The 17,936-nt window shown below is 42.3% G+C and overlaps 1 protein-coding gene across 1 annotated transcript in view; it reads right to left on the bottom strand.

Moving 5' to 3' along the window:
• The window catches only part of MKRN2OS (MKRN2 opposite strand), a 56,791-nt gene that overhangs the window by 35,887 nt on the left and 2,968 nt on the right, over window positions 1–17,936 (bottom strand). The window contains exon 2 of the mRNA XM_085624859.1: window positions 5,508–5,557. Within this exon, the coding sequence (XP_085480985.1) occupies window positions 5,508–5,557 (50 nt within the window). The remainder of the gene's footprint in view (window positions 1–5,507; window positions 5,558–17,936) is intronic.

Genomic DNA, 17,936 nt, shown 5'->3' with positions numbered 1-17,936 from the left:
ATGATACCAGTTTAGAAATTGTTGTTGTCTTTCACTGAACTTCTATGCACACCACTATTTGAGATACTTCCCCCAAGCGTCAGCATGGGGAAGTAGAGGAGACCCTTGCTTTGCGTGAGGAGGAGCAGGGACATAACACGGATGCCCTTGCTTTGTGTGAGGGGCATAACATGGGTGCAATACCTTGTTGGCAAGGAGAGCCAGCCATCTGCTTAATTCCACACACCGCTGGTTTGATGCCATCCTCATGTCTTTATTGAATGCACTCACTGATAGTGAGGAAGCCTGAAAAAAAAGTCTTGTCTTGAACAGTCTAATAAGAAGATTACCTATTCATGCTTCGTTTCTATCAGAGACAGCCCCAACCATATACACCCACATACTGCCTTTCCAGCACAGTGACTCAGGGTGTTTAACTACTCCTATTGGGAGACTTACAGGTCTGCACCACGGACAACATGGGATTGGTTTCTCAGTTGGGCACAAGATAGTGGGAAACATGGGCTTAAGAAGAAGAAACCAGTCTGAATAACTTTGGGTGAAGATACTTAATTTTTATACTATGAGTCAGTAATATGACCATTTCACTAGCTCACCTAAGATCTCCCATTAGCAAATAAGCATTTAATACCACTGTTCATTTGTGAGGTCACTTGTAAAGCCAAGGTGCTGCTGAGTAAGGTTATGTTAAGAAAGATCAGTCAACAGGTCCTCTCGGAGATGGTAGACAAGTCACCAGTCAGAATAAAAGATTCACAAGCTGCTGCTAGTTATTTAGGTGAGATGAATTTTAACTGCTTGCTAGAGAATTTTGTTTGTTAATTAGTTTAAAGTTATGTGGAAGGGAGTTTCTCATTTTGGTTGCCAGAACTCAGAGGGGTTCGCATTCCTCCGACTCAAACTCAGCCACAACTTGCTCAGCTTGAATCTGTGAATGGTGAGACAGCCCGCAAAGGCAATGTTGTCCTGAACACTGTTAAAGCTTGAATCTGTCTCCAGTGACTGGAGGGCCAAGATCATGAATCACTTGTTGGGTAATACACAGAAACAAATGTTATTCTTTTTCATACTGAAAGCCAGTAAGCATCATGAGCTTGGCATTAGTGATGTGTGTTTTCGTAGGGCAATGTACTCTGACTGCTCAATTTTCATAACGCAATATGCCATTATCAAATAATGCATTGGTGGGTGGGCCCAAAATAGCATTCTTCACAAGTGAATGCAAGATATTACGAAAGTTACCACTCAGTCAAAAGTCAATTTCATCTGTCATCAGACCAAGATATCCTACCTCGGGAACCTAAGTCAGCAGTGTGCTCATTTGCAGAGACCAGGCATTAAAGGGTAAGGGAGAAACTGGTCCGCCAATCGCCATGGTTTCAGTCTTAGTAGGATTGCTTATTGCACTTTAACATTTTAAATTCATTATGTTTGTATTTTAACTTCTTTTCCAAAATTCCATTTAACTGCAGTATTTTTAATAGGACCAGTGAACATCTGGCCAGTTAACTCTTTGCTCTTTACACATATAACTATGAACTATGTAGAAGAAAAAGTTTTATATAGATACTTTTCAAAATCCCAAGGACTTTGGGGCCTAAACAGCAAAGGAATCTTTCCAAACTCAAAATAGCTGTTTAAGGAAATGCTTCTTTTTGTATGATCACCCCAGGTTTTTTTACTAAAGCTGCTGTTTTTTCAGCTCACCAGTGCCCTGACCCGAAAGTGTACTTCAATTTGGATGTACCCAATTGGAAATGGCTAACTTAACTGTAAGTCCCCAGTAGGTACTATCCTGGTTCCCAGGGTATGTAAGTTAGAGGGGTACCCCAAGGCTTGCAGCACTGGTTGTGCCACCATGGAGGTCCCACAAGTAAAACAAGTCCCCCATAGCCCGACTTTACCATTGAAATTAATGGTAAAGCCACCACTTCCCCCCCAACATGTGTGTAAGCCACCTCTCTGGTAGGCCTACCGCGTCCTAAAGGCAGGGTACAATATATGACACAGGCAGGCCATGTACTTTATATGCCCTGACAGTAAAACACGCAAACACCACTGTTTTTACTGTGGAAAGACTTTGTCGCCGAGTACAGGGTTACACGCTGACTCCCCAGCTGTGCTAACTCCTGAACGGTGCGACCAAATAGGCACTAGAAGGTATCAAACAACATGTTACATTGAGCCCGACTAGTATCTCAAGTCGAAATTAATGTAACTTGTTGCAGTGTGCAGCTTTAGGAAAGCTGCCATTTTGTTATCTTTGAAACTCCTGTGCCTTCCCGCGCACACATGGAGCCTGTTCCATGAGACAGCCTTCTGCCTTCCTAGAGAGGTGTGCCAACATCTCTCAGGAAGGAGAACAGTGAGTGATTGCTGGCCAGGAAGGCAGGGCCGGACTGGGAACCAAAACCGGCCCTGGCAAAGAGCTCGGCGGCACCCCGGTGTGCCACCGAGCTCTTGCCAGGGCCGGTTTTCGGCCGATTTTGTTACAGGGCCGATTTTGCAGCGTAGCTGCAAAAACGACCCTGTAACAAAAACGGCCCCTGGGGGCCCAAAACCGGCCCCCACCCGTGCGGCGCACCGGGGGCTTGCCCGGTGCCCGCTACGGCCAGTCCGGCGTCACCTCCCTCCTGCAGAAATCCACAGAGATGTTAGCCCCAAAAGGCAGGATTCAAAAGGTGAAGCCGCCTTTGAAGGGTAAATGTAGAACACCAATGGGAGGGCTGCCCCATTGTTGAAATAGACAGGCTGGCAAGGAGAGCAGCGAAGGGAAAGCAGTTTCCAAACCAGTTTCCAAAGGCGTGTGTAGTCTTGAGGTAGCCACACCCTGTGTATGAGCAAGCGAGGTCTGAACACTGAAAGAGGGGTCTCGCCATCTTGGGAGTGGGCAGAATGTTGCATCCTGGGATAGCTGGATGCTACACTCCACAGGAAGTGGGCACCAGGTGGGAGGGAACCTGGTAGCCTATCCTGCTCTGATGGAACTTTCGGAGCATAACGGGAGCTCACCTGGTACCCTGACCTCAGATATTGACTGAATTGGAAAAAGGACCGAAGAAGGGCTGACCTGCTGCTCCAAGGGTAGAGAATGTGGCCTAACAGCTAGGGCTGTCGACCTTGGAGCTGGGGAACCGGATGAGAGTCTTGGCAGGGATGCTCAACATTCTGTGATTCTGGACAAATCACTTAATCTCCCCGTGCCTAATAAAAATGAATGTGTCTGTCTGTAATGTAATTAGTGCTCATGTAAAGAGCTCTAAACCTTCGGGTCTAGTTTGCGCTATATTAAACTCATCAAAAAAAAAGGGACCAGCAAAAAAAAGCTGCACTGACGAAGACTGCACTTGCTGCACCTGGTGGCTAGCAAAGAGAGGTACTGTGCCTGCCGTATACTGCTCAAGCAGAGGCTGTCCCCAGAGCCCAGTCAAACCAAGAGAATCCAAGGGCCAGCCGGCTGGCATCCTGTTCGCAGCACAGGGACAGAACAATTGAAGAAGCCTGCTGGGACAAGTTGGTAGCCCAAAGCATTCAAGCCGCTACGACTGCCGCTATGCAGCACCAAGGATCAAGACCCGACGCACAAAGTTGTACCGGAGTTCACTGAACCTGGAAGTGCTGTCAGAGAGTTGCTGTGACTCTCAGAAGGAGAGTTATTGACCCAGGAAGGGTTGGCCTGTGACCGCGACACTGGGTGTCTGGTAGTCCAGTGGCGACTGGACTTCAGCAAGAAAGGATAGGATGTCGACTCTGCAACCAGGACCATCTCACCATCTTCATGGAGCGAGGAATCCCTACAGGAAGACCCCCATCGACCGCATCACATCAACCGCATCCTTGGAACATCTTCAGCTTTCTTTATCACTTGTATTAGGACCACTCTGTAGGATTCCATTGCAACGTGGATAAAGCGCTTGGAACTGCTGAAAGACTGCTTCTTCTGTGAAGGTCACTGTTCTTGAGGACATTGCCGGTCCCCCTGGCTAGCTCCCTGCCAGAGCTGATCACCCAAGTACTTCTAACCGACCACAGTGACACTTACCAAAGTTTACACTGAAGAAGTTTCTAAGTGTCCAATTAGCTGATTTCGCCAAGACTTGTTCGCGGTTGAGTAAAATTGCTTGATTTAATATTTGTTGTAAAATATATATCTCCAGAACCCTCAAGTGGATCTTATTCTTCTAGTATCTAAATTCTTATAAAAATATAATCTATTTTTATAAATTGGTGTCTTATTTCTTGAGTGTTGTGTCAATTACTTCTTTAATGGTTTTGGTGCTGTTTAAATGCTTCACACTTACTTTTTCCTCTGTGTCAACCTTGCTGCTCAGTACCACAGCAACTCAGGATTGAGCTATGATTTTGACAGCACAAAGTTAAGGGTAAGTGTATTACAAGGTGAGATCGCACAGCCAGACCATATAACACACCCAATTTCCTCAAAGGCAGTCTATGGTATATGTTGTAAACAAGCCCTTATGAGACAGGTGATTGTGTCTGATGACTCACTTGCTTTGAATCTGCAACAGGGACGCATTTAGTAGGTGGAGAACAATACAACATCAATGCTCAGGCAAATAAAACAGTTTTCCTCATACTGTACTTAAAATTGTGTCCCGTATATAGATAATCGGGGCAGGTGACAACCTATGCACCTTTTCCTCCGTCAATCATCTCGTAAAGGTAGCATGTGCATAACTTTGGTAAAACCTTTTCTTTGTATTATTAATATTTTACATTTTGAATAGTAGTGCAGAATAAGGTATACAGAAATATGTACTTGGTTATGAAAAGTATTTATTGGTTCTGTCAACATTAGTCAGAAAATACTGCATACATTAAAATGAATTGTCAAATAGAGGCCTAGACCTCACTGCTAATCATCAAGGTACAGTGTGGGCACGCTTCGTAAGGTCCCTACACTCAATCATTATATTAGGTATAAATATAATTACAATCAGATATAAATAGAAGTCCTAACTCTGTTTTAAATATCGTCACTCTGCGGCTTATTGCTTGTTTATATTTGTTCACATGTTGTGGTGAAAAAAGGTCATATGAAGCTGTATCATATATTGTGGTATATGCTTACACACAAAGCTCCTGTGCATGTCAATGCAACACATTCTACTGAAGACTACCATGCTGTTCTCATTCCTCCATACAAGTTTAAAAAATACAATAAAAATAATTTTTATAAAACATTAAAAAAGTCATAACTCAGACTTTACCAAGCTTTGGTTCAAGCCTTATTGTCTTGCATCTGTCTACATATGGGCATTCCTGGCTAAACAAAAGTACCTAAAGATGACACTGCACTTAACCCCTTCAGTGCCCATGACGAGATAGTCTCGTCATGGAGCGCGGTTGCGCTGTGCCCATGACGAGACTATCTCGTCATGAACCCCGCCCGCTAATGAAACGCCCGGCACAGGGCGTGGAAAGGGCGGGGCACTGAAGAGGTTAACATTCACATTAAATTTCCTGGCCAAAAAACAAAAACATACCTTTAGAATTAGTAATTCCAACATGAAGATCTGACATCCCATCATATCCCCTGAAAGACAAAAACTGAGATTAAATTCAATGTATACATTTTTTTTTAATGTAGGCATTGAAAATGGTTCTACACGGTGTCACTGTGTTTAACTTTTAAACTTATATGTACAGTTGTTTGTGAAATCATTGAAAATCTAATCAGTGAAAAAGGATCGGAGGCCCTTTCCATCAAAATAGTTTCTTCAAACCTTTTCACCATGTACTGCATTCACTAGGCTGATGAACCCAGCATGGTAAATATCCTTGTTTGAGAAATGTTTGTTTAAAAAAAAAAAAAACATTTAGTCAGGTCTGTTTCAACTGATTCCACCAAAACCCTTTCCTTTCTTTATACATTTTTCGAGGAAACCCTCCTGAAGTCATTACCAGCAGTCATCAATGAATTTCAACTCACATGTTATAACTATGCAGATGACACACAAATACTCCTTAAACTGGAAAGCCCCAAAGACATTGGAAAATCACACATTTTCAGTTGCCTCAGAGCCATTGATCAGGAGATGACATGGAGACATCTCAAATTGAATGCTTCCAAAACGGAAATACTCATGTCGCGATTGGAAAAATTATGACTCACTCAACGCCTGGCCTGATGATCTGGGAATACCACCTAAAGTATTTAAGAAAGTAAGAAACCTAAGAATTACCATGGACTACAAACTATCAATGAATGCCCAAGTGGATAAACTAGCAAGTTCAAACTTCATTACTATAAAAACTCTTCCCCCGCCTGGGATTTCCACACAAGGTCCAGGCTACTATCTCTCTTGTACTGTCTAAACTCGATAACGTCAATAGCCTCTACCACGGATCATCTTTAACAACTATGAAAAGACTACATCAGATTCAGAACTCCGCTGCCAGACTACTCCTACATGTAAAGCCACAAGCCCACATCTCCCCTGCCTTGAAGGCCCTACATTGGTTACCAGTTGCCAGAAGATCCACATTCAAACTGCTTTGTATCACCCACAAGGCGATACATGGAACAGGGCCGATCTTCATCAGGAATAAAATGACCAAATACATTCAACAAAGGAACCTCCACTCTAGATTAGTACCATGCCTTAAAATCTCCCCATACAAGAAAAAAACAAATGTGGCACATCCTTCACTGCTCAAGCAGCCAAATTATGGAACTCTTTACCCCCAAACATAAGACCCACAGATAACTATCTTATAACTATCTTATCTTCAGAAGACTACTTAAGAGTTGGCTCTTCCCCAGATAACTACCATAATCAAACATAGATGTACAGCATATACCTGTGTATATAAGTAAGCATTTTTTTGGATATGTATGTATCAAGATATGTGTATTCCTTTGTATAATTGTTTATAATAATTATGTTTATAAATATATAGATATTTGTTAGGTCTACTTAACAAATATACATATTACCTATGTTTATATTATTCGATGTTTAACTTGTATATAGGTCACTGTATAAATAAGTCAATTTTTATCATAACTATTTATCTACAATAGCTTCACTCCTGAATTATTAAAAAGGAAAAAAACAATTTATAAAAACAAATAAATTAGTTTAAAGCACAGCAAAACACGAAAGTCTGTATTTATTAAATACAACTTAAATCTAGAAATATTACCTTGCTTACACGTATATACGTTCCATGTACATATGTATCTTTTTTATATTGATTACTCCTAATTCAGCATCTACAATGTACTACCCTATATCTCAACCTATACCTCAGTCAATATACCCTCTAACTCCACTCTCTGACTCATCCCAAACCTTATTCTACTACAGTCTCCAATGCACTACCCTATTTCTCACCCAATACCGTTCTCAATATATCCTTTACCACCACTGTCTTATCCCAAACTGATGCTACTACTATGATCCCCATAATAACCCTTCCTAGACTCTTCCCTCCTTCTATCATCTCAAACCTCTTTTACTATTCAGATCTCCCAAACATGCCTTTCTAAACCCATCCCTCATGTATCCCTCCTAGACTCATTTGATACCTCATCTTTCTCCCTAATCCACTTCTAGAGACTCTTCTCCCCTCCATCTCTCCTTTACTCATCCCAAACCACCTACTACTATGATCCCCAATAAACACTTTCTAAACTCTTCCCTCTTCTATCCCTCCATTATCCTCTTCAATCCATCCAACAGACTCACATGTCCACCGCTCAAATTAATTTCATATTTCCATTCACCACACTAATCCTTTTTGGGTTCCGGAGTACATGCTACTCGCCGAAAAGCGCTTCAAAACCTTGTCAGTGGTAGTAAGCGCTATATAAATGTAATCCCAATTTCGCAAATATATTCCCCTGTACCTGTAAGACCCATCTCGTTCCCATTTTTCTTGTTTTGTGGATGATTAGCTACCCTCTAACTCTGCACCTTTCCCTTCCCCTGGCACCAAGTGACCCTCCTTCTCTTCAAACATATGGTGTTCCCTGATATTCCTCATTCCCTTCAACTCCTCCTCCGTGCACTTTCTCTCCTCTCACGCTTCTTATAACTCCCCTTCTGCTTATATTCCTTTTTCCCCTTACATTTTTGTAGCTCCTGTCCCGTTTTAAAAATGTTCCTATTATTGCCCCAACTTGTCTTATAAAGGTCCTTTTGTCCAGGCCGAGGTAAACATGGGAATTAGAGTACCACTACCTACCTTTTATTTCCCAACCACTAAAAGATTATGCCAACCTTTTTTTAAATAATTGTTCTTACAATTACTTATGTTTGGGAATTTTAAATCGTTTTCAGGACTTAATTCTATTTTGAACAAATTTGACTATTCCACTATATTCTTTGACAAAAAACGAATTTCTGTGAAAAGGATTCTCCTCATTTTGTAAATTCACCAAAAATGGACATTCATCAGCCAGGGGTCCTTATGCTGTTATTCTTCATTTTGAATGTTCTCTAATATAATGTAAACTATTATATATTTCATTAGAATGGACACTACTTGTTACATTTGAATGGCAGATCTGAGAGTGCTTCAAGACACTAGGAGGAACACAACAGCAAAACATATGTGTTGAAGCATCCAAAGCAAAGAGTCCAGTGTTCTACCTTGAACTAGGCCAGAAATGTTAGGAGATAGAGGCCATTTCATCGATGGGTAAAAACTAGTCGGTCTAACCTGAAAACATGCAGCCTTGCTTGTACGTCATACATCTGAACATTTGCATTTGTGATGATGGTCATAACATCATGTTGCTGTGAGTTCTAGCCGGCAAGTATACGGCAATTGCTGAGCACCAGAAGACATAGCTGTAATGTGTTACCCTTGAGAAATTTGCTCAAAAATCCATGAAGTGACCTATGTTGTCATGTATTTTGCGCAGCTCGTAGCAGTGTCGCCACTATGAGACATACAGTACAGATGTTTGATGTGCAATAGTTGCTGCAATGCAGCACACATGCAGTCCAGTCCAGTTAGTACATGTGAAAAATGTGCCACACATATGAACTGCTGCACCACCGATTACTTGACCTGCAAGACGGTGCCATGGCGATACAGTACTGAACAAGGCTGCTGCTACAGCACAGTGTATGGAGCAGATACCAAGGCTGGATTGGCTCACCGATAAGAGGCAACAGGTATGCTGATCCTCCGAAGGGACCCAGTGGGAAGTAAATGCAGTGCTGCTACCACAATTACTTTCTTAGGAATGGGCTGAGAGTGGGCATTTACTAATGTGAGCTTACCTTCCCAATTCTTGGCCACTTTTGGATTCCATATGAAGGAAAGCAATACCTGTGCCTCCCTCTCATTTTGCATACTGAGGTGTGTGACCTTTGGCCTGATTACATTAGATCTCTTTTTGCCTTCTGAGCCTGAAAACTAGAGCAATAGTAACGACGTCTGGTTCTAAACTTTTGGCAAAACTCCCACTATTCATTCTTACACCAGCCAACTGCTCTCAATTTATTTAAGGCATAATGGTCATTAAGTCAGACCAATAAATATATCCCAGCTTTCCTGCATCCGCCCTCATTATGCACGGTGTTTACTGGAATTCTTTCCTTGGTTTTATTCTGAATGTGTGCATTATTCTCCCTTCATCAGCTCCGGCTGCTCTAGGACTTACACATGCAATGGAAATATGTAAGAAATAACACAAACAGCAGGGCATTTGAGCAGGTGTGAATCCCAACCTTTGTGAAACAGTACTTACATATAGACCAGCAGACTTCTGTGAAACTCAAACAATATAGAAACAAGTATACATCAAACTAATACACACAACATAAAATATTAATGGGAAGGTTGGAGCTTTTCAAGTGTACTTGTATGTCTAAGTGATTAAGTGATATGCAGGACTCTAAAAAATAAGTGCCACTTTTTGCTCTAATGCATGCTCTCTTTTTCTAAGTTCACACCAGTGCTTTAATAGCGGCCACCAATCGCTCCTACTAGATTCCGTTTGATGTACTTGTGCTGCTCTCACGAATCAAGATAGTGATAGCAATTTACTTTCCAGCTTCCAGTTTTAAATACCTTCACATTAAGAGAGTTTTTAAAATGTTCCATTTTGCTTGTTAATGTTGAAGTGCTTTATTAATCTCCTAGCATTATTTAATTTTATAAGCAGTCGCGGACCCCCTGAATCTGTGTTATGGACCCCCAGGGGTACACGGACCAAAACTTAATAACCACTGATCTAGCCAATTTGCTGCTTTGGGGGTGCGGAATTGGATTTGCATTGCCTTCCATTGGGCCTCCTGCCACAACAGGGACGAGGGGGTGCATGTGGAGGGGCACATGTAAGGACCCCAGCATTTGCACCTCCACTTCCTGCAAGGTGCGGCATTTATTCCACACCGTGAAGGAAGGTAAGGTCGGCAGTCTGACTGCGGCAGTCTGCAATATAGGCTCTTCTATTAGCCTTGCAGACCGCAGCAGTCAGACCGCCGCAACATCACCCGCCAGACCAGAGTTTAACTCCTGATCTGGTAAGCAGTCACACCACGGGTTTGGTGGTCCTACAGCAGGCGGCGGAGGACTGCCTCCGCTGTAGGACCACCAAACTCTTAATCAGGCCCTAAGTGTTCTGGTCATTTTTTAGATCACACACAAAGCAAATCAGGAATATTTTTGTCGGTGCCTAATTTGTAAAAAAATAATAATAATAAGTGCTGGGCCCAATGTTCTGGTCAGAATCCCACAGCCAGCACTATTGAAGGTTGGGGTGGCAAATACGAAGGCTGCATATTATTGATTCAACGTCTTTAATCCACCACCAGACACTGTGGCTTTATCTCATTTTTACAGGTTAATTTTCAGTGCTGCTTTCTCGCTCTGGATTGAAGCCGGTTGAGAAAAGAAAGAAGTGCTGGTCCCTGAAAATGAGCGCCAGTGGGGCCCACCTGAAACCACCGATCCAGATTAAGCACAGATGTTTGTGCTTTTTACACTTTGGGGGAATAGTTTACAGGATACCGAAAGATTATCAACGGGGATTAAAAATAGTGTTGCTACTGTTACTTTTTTAAAGTTAAAGTGTTATTTTGTTATTTTATCAAGAGCTAGAATGTTACACTTTATCAGTCTGAAGCTGCAAATCCTTCCATTAGCAACAAAAAACTGAGACCAGTGTGTGTTGCAGTTTAAGTATCTTTTTTCCCAATTCCCAATGAAACAGTAGCTTAACTATTCTTTGTCTCGTTGTTAATGTCCCTTTTAACATGATCTAGGCATGCACGCTTGCAAAAAATCTCCTCAACCATTGAGAAAATTATATTTTTATAGTGTAGCAAGCTATTTTCAGATGCCAGCTCAGTGCAAATGTATTGTTTTTGTCATGCAACAACATCCAGAAACTCAAATCCAGTCTTAATCAAATACAAAAATGGTCATCCAATAGCTACATAAAGGTCAATCTGATGTATACGGAATTCCTCTTATTTGTTAATAGCCACAAGCATCCACAGACTCAAATTTGCTCGCTATCGAGATGGCTTCACACCCAGCTGATAAAGTTTACAAATTCACTCAAATTCAGCTTCAACTGAGGCATCACAAATAAGATCTCACATTCAAAGAATGAAATGTAAACAACAGCAGGCTTGCTCTCCCTCCTAAAGAAAGTGAAACCCTTCCTCACTGAAACCAACTTCAGAATAACTGTGCAAACCCTTGTCCTTCCCCACCAGGATGTGGCACCGTTCTGCTCAATGTCCTTACAGATACCACACTTTCAACCCTAAAAAAGCACCCTACTACATACTGCTGCATGTCTCATCAAGGGTTTGAAGAAATTCGAAAACATCGCCCATAAGGTCCAGAAATTACAAAGGCTGCCCCTCCAGAACCTGATCATCTTTCAAACTGCTGCATCTCCTACAGGTTCACCAGAAACAACATCCCAACCTAATTGTCCAATACAATAACCTTCTCAGATGGACAATGGACACCAGGGGTTGGTCCAGGTTTCCGAGAAGAAGGCGATGTCGGGAGGCAGCGTCGAGGTGGTCCCAGATTTCTGTGGCATGTTTGTGGAGGGAGCACGTGTTGAGGATAATGTAGTTGAGCCAGTCGGCTGCGCTTTTGGTCGGCTGGGTAGTGACAGGAGCTGGCGTGTTGGCGTGGACGAAGGTGTGGCTGCAGTTCCGGAAGGAGAAGGGTCTTTCGGAGATGCGAGGTGGCAGGCAGCATGGCATTCTGTGTTGAGGGCAATGAGGGTGCTGGTGTTTTTATCGGTGGAAGGTCCAAGAAGCAGGGTCCGTGACACTGGGGGCAGACGGGCCTGCCTTTGAAGCACCCGCTGCATTAAGCAGTGAGCGGGGGGCTGGACAGCTGGGAGACGGGAAACGTGGAAGCGGGAAGAGTCACTGGAGGGGGGCAGGGCATTGCAGCGGCAGGGGCAAGGGTGGCTAAGCAAGAGAGCGAAGAAAGTGCAAAGGGACAGAAAAAGGAAAAATGCAAAAAAAAGAGAGAGACAGAAGGGCATCCCAACAGTAGAGCAGTGACACTCTGCCACTAGACCACCACGGATGAGGCGTGGGCGGAAGTCTGTGGGTGGAGGAGGACCTCGAACTCCTCCCCAGGGTCAGCAGCACCAGTGGGGGCAGCAGCTACTCAGCAGAGCAGTGCGAGGGAAGGGAGCAGTCCACTATAAGGTTAGCAGACTGCACCTTCACCACGCAGCGGCCACCATTAAGTAGTGTGCGGTGGTTGGACAGCTGGGAAACACAGGAGCAGGAAGAGTCACTGGAGGAGGGATGGGCCGTGGGGATTGCAGCAGTAGCGGCTAGGGCAGCGAAGCAAGAGAGTGAAGAAAGTGCAAAAGAGATAGAAAAAGGCAAAAAGGTAAAAGCAGAGAAAAAGGCAAAAAGCAGAAAAAAGAGAGAGATAAAGGGCAGTCCAGCAGTAGAGCAGTGACCTCTGCCACTAGAACACCAGGGATGAAGCAAGGGAGCAGTCCACTATAAGGTTACAAAATAAAACGATGGACAGAGTGTTGAAACTTTAATTTAATCCAGATTCGTGATTGATAGTGAATGTTTGACAATGTTCAGCATTCCGTAAATCATCTTATAGTGTTGCTATAGTCTCCCTAAGTGGGAAGCGTATGCCCAGAAAAGGGTCCCATGCTCACTGTGCCACTAGATTCAAGCTAGCCTGGATGATGAGTGGTGATATCCCAAAACAGATTCGAGGATGCTTGTTTCTGGCCAAGGGAGGACCTGACTTGGCAGTTTGGGTGGACTGTTCCCATTGGGAGCAGGGTGAAGACTGATTTGCATATGGCTGGGTCCAAGCTGGTGTGGCATGGTGAGGAAACAACAATGGATTTAACCCAGGTCTGTGACTGGGGGTGAGTGTTTGACAATGTTCAGCATTCTGGCCATCATCTTTTTGTGCTGCTATACAATGACAAACGCCAATAATAAGGGTAACACCAGAAGGATAGATACAGTAAAATACTTGTCTGTCTTAATTTATGTCTGATAAGGAAAATAATTAATTGCTTCTGTAGTAAAACTAATAAACGGGGTCATCATGTTTTTCCCTCACAGTGTACCATGCCTCTTGGATGTTGGAGCTCGTCAGCCCTACTTTTGCACATTAATGGTAAAGAACACAGGACTGCTCAGCCGAACAGGCAGGTGACAACCAACACTTTATGAGCCCTGATGGTGAAAGGAGGAAATCCTATCTACATTCCAGTAGCCACTGGTATCAAATGGAACCTAAAGAAGTAATATTACAGATAAAAAAAGTGTGTGTTATAGACTGATTCAATTGACATGATGCAGGAAAGACTGGAAAATTACTTATATATACAACCCTGGAAGAGTTCAAAATATATGGTAATACTGCCATGTAATGTGAATAACAAGAAGAACAAAAACAGATAAGGAACACGCACTATGCAATAGAACTATACATTTAGCAATGCAAAGGATGTATTATATATTCCCAGATGTATGTCACATTCTGTAGGTCGTGGAGTTGTTCTGCTGAAGAATCCTTTCATTGAATCTTAACATCGCTGTCCAAATAGTGCTGTACATCATAAAACAGCCTCAATGGACATTTCAATGGACATTATTTAGAAATCGAGGAAGGTAGCAGCTGCTACTCATTGCTTGCCTTTTACGACCCCTGCTCTCAGAGGTGGAAAACGTAATGCCAAGAACAGATAGTAAGCAGTATTCTCAAGAGTACTGTTAACTTTCTACAGCTTTCAAGGAAATATTGCACTTTCAGTTGCAGAAAAGAAATAGTCAGCAGTGTTCAAGTTCAAATAACTTTATTCGATTGTAATCTTATCATAAAAGCACAGTACATAAGCATACATTTATAAATACATTTCGTAAGTAGTTAAAAAAGAGCTATCCAATTCTTTTATTATAAGACAGGCAAATTACATAAACATTGTAAGTAAAAGCATATAAAGGCAACAGGCAGAGTAAACAAGTTAAGAATATAAATAGTATGTGCAGAATTAAAAAATCATTAATGGGTACAACAATAAATAGCAGCATAATTATCCCTCCATGCTTTTCCTAAAAGAAATAGCTAATTTTAGGAAACTGCATATATATAAAGTGCAGTCGCAATTCAAAAGTTGAAGGAAATAAAGTGCTGGTTTAATCTGTGTGAATTTTAGTTTCTTTAGGCAGGGCTTTAAGTATAACCTTCGAGGTACTGAGTAATAGGAACAAACAAATAAAAAGTGCGCCAAATCTTGCGGAGACTTTCCGTCGCAGCCGCAAGCAGGCAGCACTTGCCCACGATGGGTCCCTCTTGGTACTGCCAGTAGGAGGTGGAACAAGTCAAAACGGAACCTTGTCAGCAAGAAACGATCATAGCCAGACATAGGCCATGATAAATACGGTTCCAAGTGTAGACATGTTTTTAATAGGGCGTGTTTCCTAACACTATCTTTCAAAAGCTCACCCTCCTCCCGGGCAAAGTACCTGGTTGTCATAAATGCTTTTTTCACAAATGTAACGTCAGTTTTAGTTATAGTAATTGGGGTAAAAAACAGGTCTGGTCGGCCGAGTTCAGTGAGGCAATCTTTTATGTATTTCAACCATGGGACCTTGAACCTGCCATCCCAAGTTAGGGCTTCTCTTAATATGTCATGGGTAAGAGGTATATCGTTGTTTAGCCAAGAGTTCATCCAACAGAGTATGGGGTTTGCTGCTAATCTATCACTGAGATAGGGTACACCCAACTCCTCATGAACCGAGAAGTTACCCGTACCCCTTGGCAGCCTCAAAATCCTCTTTAAGAAATTATTTTCTGTAACCTCTAGGTCTCGCGTCTGGCCGTAGCCCCAAAGTTCGCTACCGTAACAAGCAATGACAACGCTCTTTGATTGGTATAATTTGAGCAAAGCAGCCACCGGGCTGTTGCCCATTTTTCTCGCAAATCCAGATATGGCTGCGTTTACGCGAGTCACTTCGCCCTTCTTTTTAAGGACTGCTGGGCCCCAGGATAGCTGATCATCAAGAAGGACGCCGAGGTATGAGAAGGTTTTGGATGTTGGAATTTTTTCCCCATTTATAGTGAAGGAATTTGGATTACGTGAACCCTGGCCAATTTTCATAACAAAGGACTTAGAGTTATTAATACTAAGGCCTCGAGACTTCATAAAAAGATAAAATGAATTTAAGAGTGTCTGGAGACCAATTGCTGTCCTTGAAATCAGGACAGCATCGTCTGCGTAGAGCAGAACCGGGACACCTCTTCGACCTATATAGGGATAATCCGCACCTGTTTTTATCAAATTATCCTCTAACTCATTAATATACAGGTTAAAGAGGAATGGGGCCAGGATGCATCCTTGTCTGACACCCCGATTAATTCTTATGTCCCCCGTCACTTTCAGATCTTGAGTATAGCGGACATTTGCTCTTGTGTCAGAATGCAGATCAGCCAATAAGTGAATTATATTCTGCTCGACGCCCATCTTTAACATAATGTCCCATAATTTACCTCTGTCCACACAGTCAAAAGCGGACGATAGGTCCATAAAAGCCATGTGAATAGTTCCCTGCCGGGCCAAGGTATATTTACCTACAATCAGATATAGGTTCAGGCACTGGGTTACTGTTGAATGTCCAGGTCTCAATCCATATTGTATTGGGGATATGATTTTGATCTCATGTGCCCATGTTGTTAATCTATTCAAGATTACACCCCCTACTACCTTTGCTACAGAGTTAATCAATGAAATTGGCCTGTAGCATGATGGGTTACTACGATCGCCCTTTTTAAACACAGGAACTATAGTCGAATGCCCCCAAGACTTTGGGCAGCCCGAAATCGTAGCTGCGTTTATTACATTAGTGAGTACGGGGGCCCAAAGTGAAGTACTGGATTTAAAAAGATCCGGGGGTAAGCCATCCGGGCCTGGTGCCTTGTTACCAGTTAGCCCTTGAATGGCCTTTTCTACCTCGTTATCCGAGAAGCACAGAGAGTTCACCCTTGAAGTTAAAAAATCATGCTCTACCTGTTGCTTGTTGCTTATAAAAATTGCACTAAAATGATTAATCCAGTCCTCCTCTGGGATATTAGTACCTAAAGCGATATCATTGGGATTATCAAATAAAGGTTTATTGATAATTTCCCAGAATTTGCTACTATTACCCAGAGTTGAGGGGTCGAGCAGAGATTCCCAGGTACGGGCCTTAATTTCCTTTTTGCGTCTTTCGAGTGTTTTTTTATAAATCAATCGGAGTTTTTTAATTAGGCCAGAATCTCTAGGTTCAATTTTTAAAGCTTTTCTTAAATCTTTGCTTGCCGTGGAGCAGGTATGGTCAAACCATTTAGGATTATTTCTGGCTTGCCCCTTCACTGGAACTAGCAGCATGGAACCTATAGTGGACACCACAACCTCAAAAGTGGCTATGGTTTGCTCTGGACAGGTAGATGTTAATACACAAGCCGCAAGTTCCTGGCCACATAACTTGTTAATTTCGTTATACAGATTTTCCTGATTTACCAGGTTCCATTTCAAGCGACGTTTTCCATTTATACATTTTAAGGTACCCCGGTCTTCATGGTGCCTTCGTATTTCAAATACACCCCCACCCAATCTAATAGTTAATGGGTTATGATCACTAAAAATGTTCGATTGGATAGTGAAACTAGAAGCCATGGTAGCAAGGTCTGTAGATAGGAGTATATGATCTATAAAAGACCCATAGCTTGAACCTTTAAATGTTGGAACGTCATGAACCTTGGCCTCAGGTACCATAGACATAGCTACAGACAGATTATTTTCATTTAACATATCATTTAGGAGAAGACCGCATCTAGTGTGGTTAAAATGAAAACCATTCACGTTGTTACATCCAAGAGACCCCATGGGAGTAACTCTTGGGTTGCCACAAGGGTGTACATTAAAGTCTCCTGCTATCAATAAGTTACATGGCATTACACCTGCACCATCAGTCAACATTTCTTTAAGAGACAATATATTACAATCCCCTTGACTGGATATAGCGTTATAAAAATTGATCAAAGTCAGATCATTTTTGCCTCTCTTAAATTCAAGTATTTGGACATTTCTATTTACATGATGTCGGTTACGTATAATACAAGACAGAGCCAGGCTTATAAAAATAGCCAAACCGCCCTTTGCTCTACCGCTAGATGAGGGGACTGCTGGTCTAGTGAAACTTTGGTATCCTTCAATAAAAACATTATTATCTACCAACCATGTCTCTTGGAGACATATGATGGCGTGTTTTTTAACAAATGCCACCCATGCAGGATCACTTATTTTATCGGCCAAACCTGCTACATTCCATGAGACTAAACTCACGTTATAGACGTTATCAGTCACAATATCAGTGAAAACTTCAACGGGAGAAAGTTCAAATAAACAATTTGATTGATCAGCATGTATAACTCCCGAGTTT

This window comes from Triturus cristatus, chromosome 9 (assembly GCF_964204655.1).
Source record: "Triturus cristatus chromosome 9, aTriCri1.1, whole genome shotgun sequence".
In the NCBI taxonomy this organism is placed as follows: domain Eukaryota; kingdom Metazoa; phylum Chordata; class Amphibia; order Caudata; family Salamandridae; genus Triturus; species Triturus cristatus.
The sequence above is the reverse complement of the archived record's forward strand: the minus strand, read 5'-3'. Positions and strand labels throughout refer to the sequence as shown.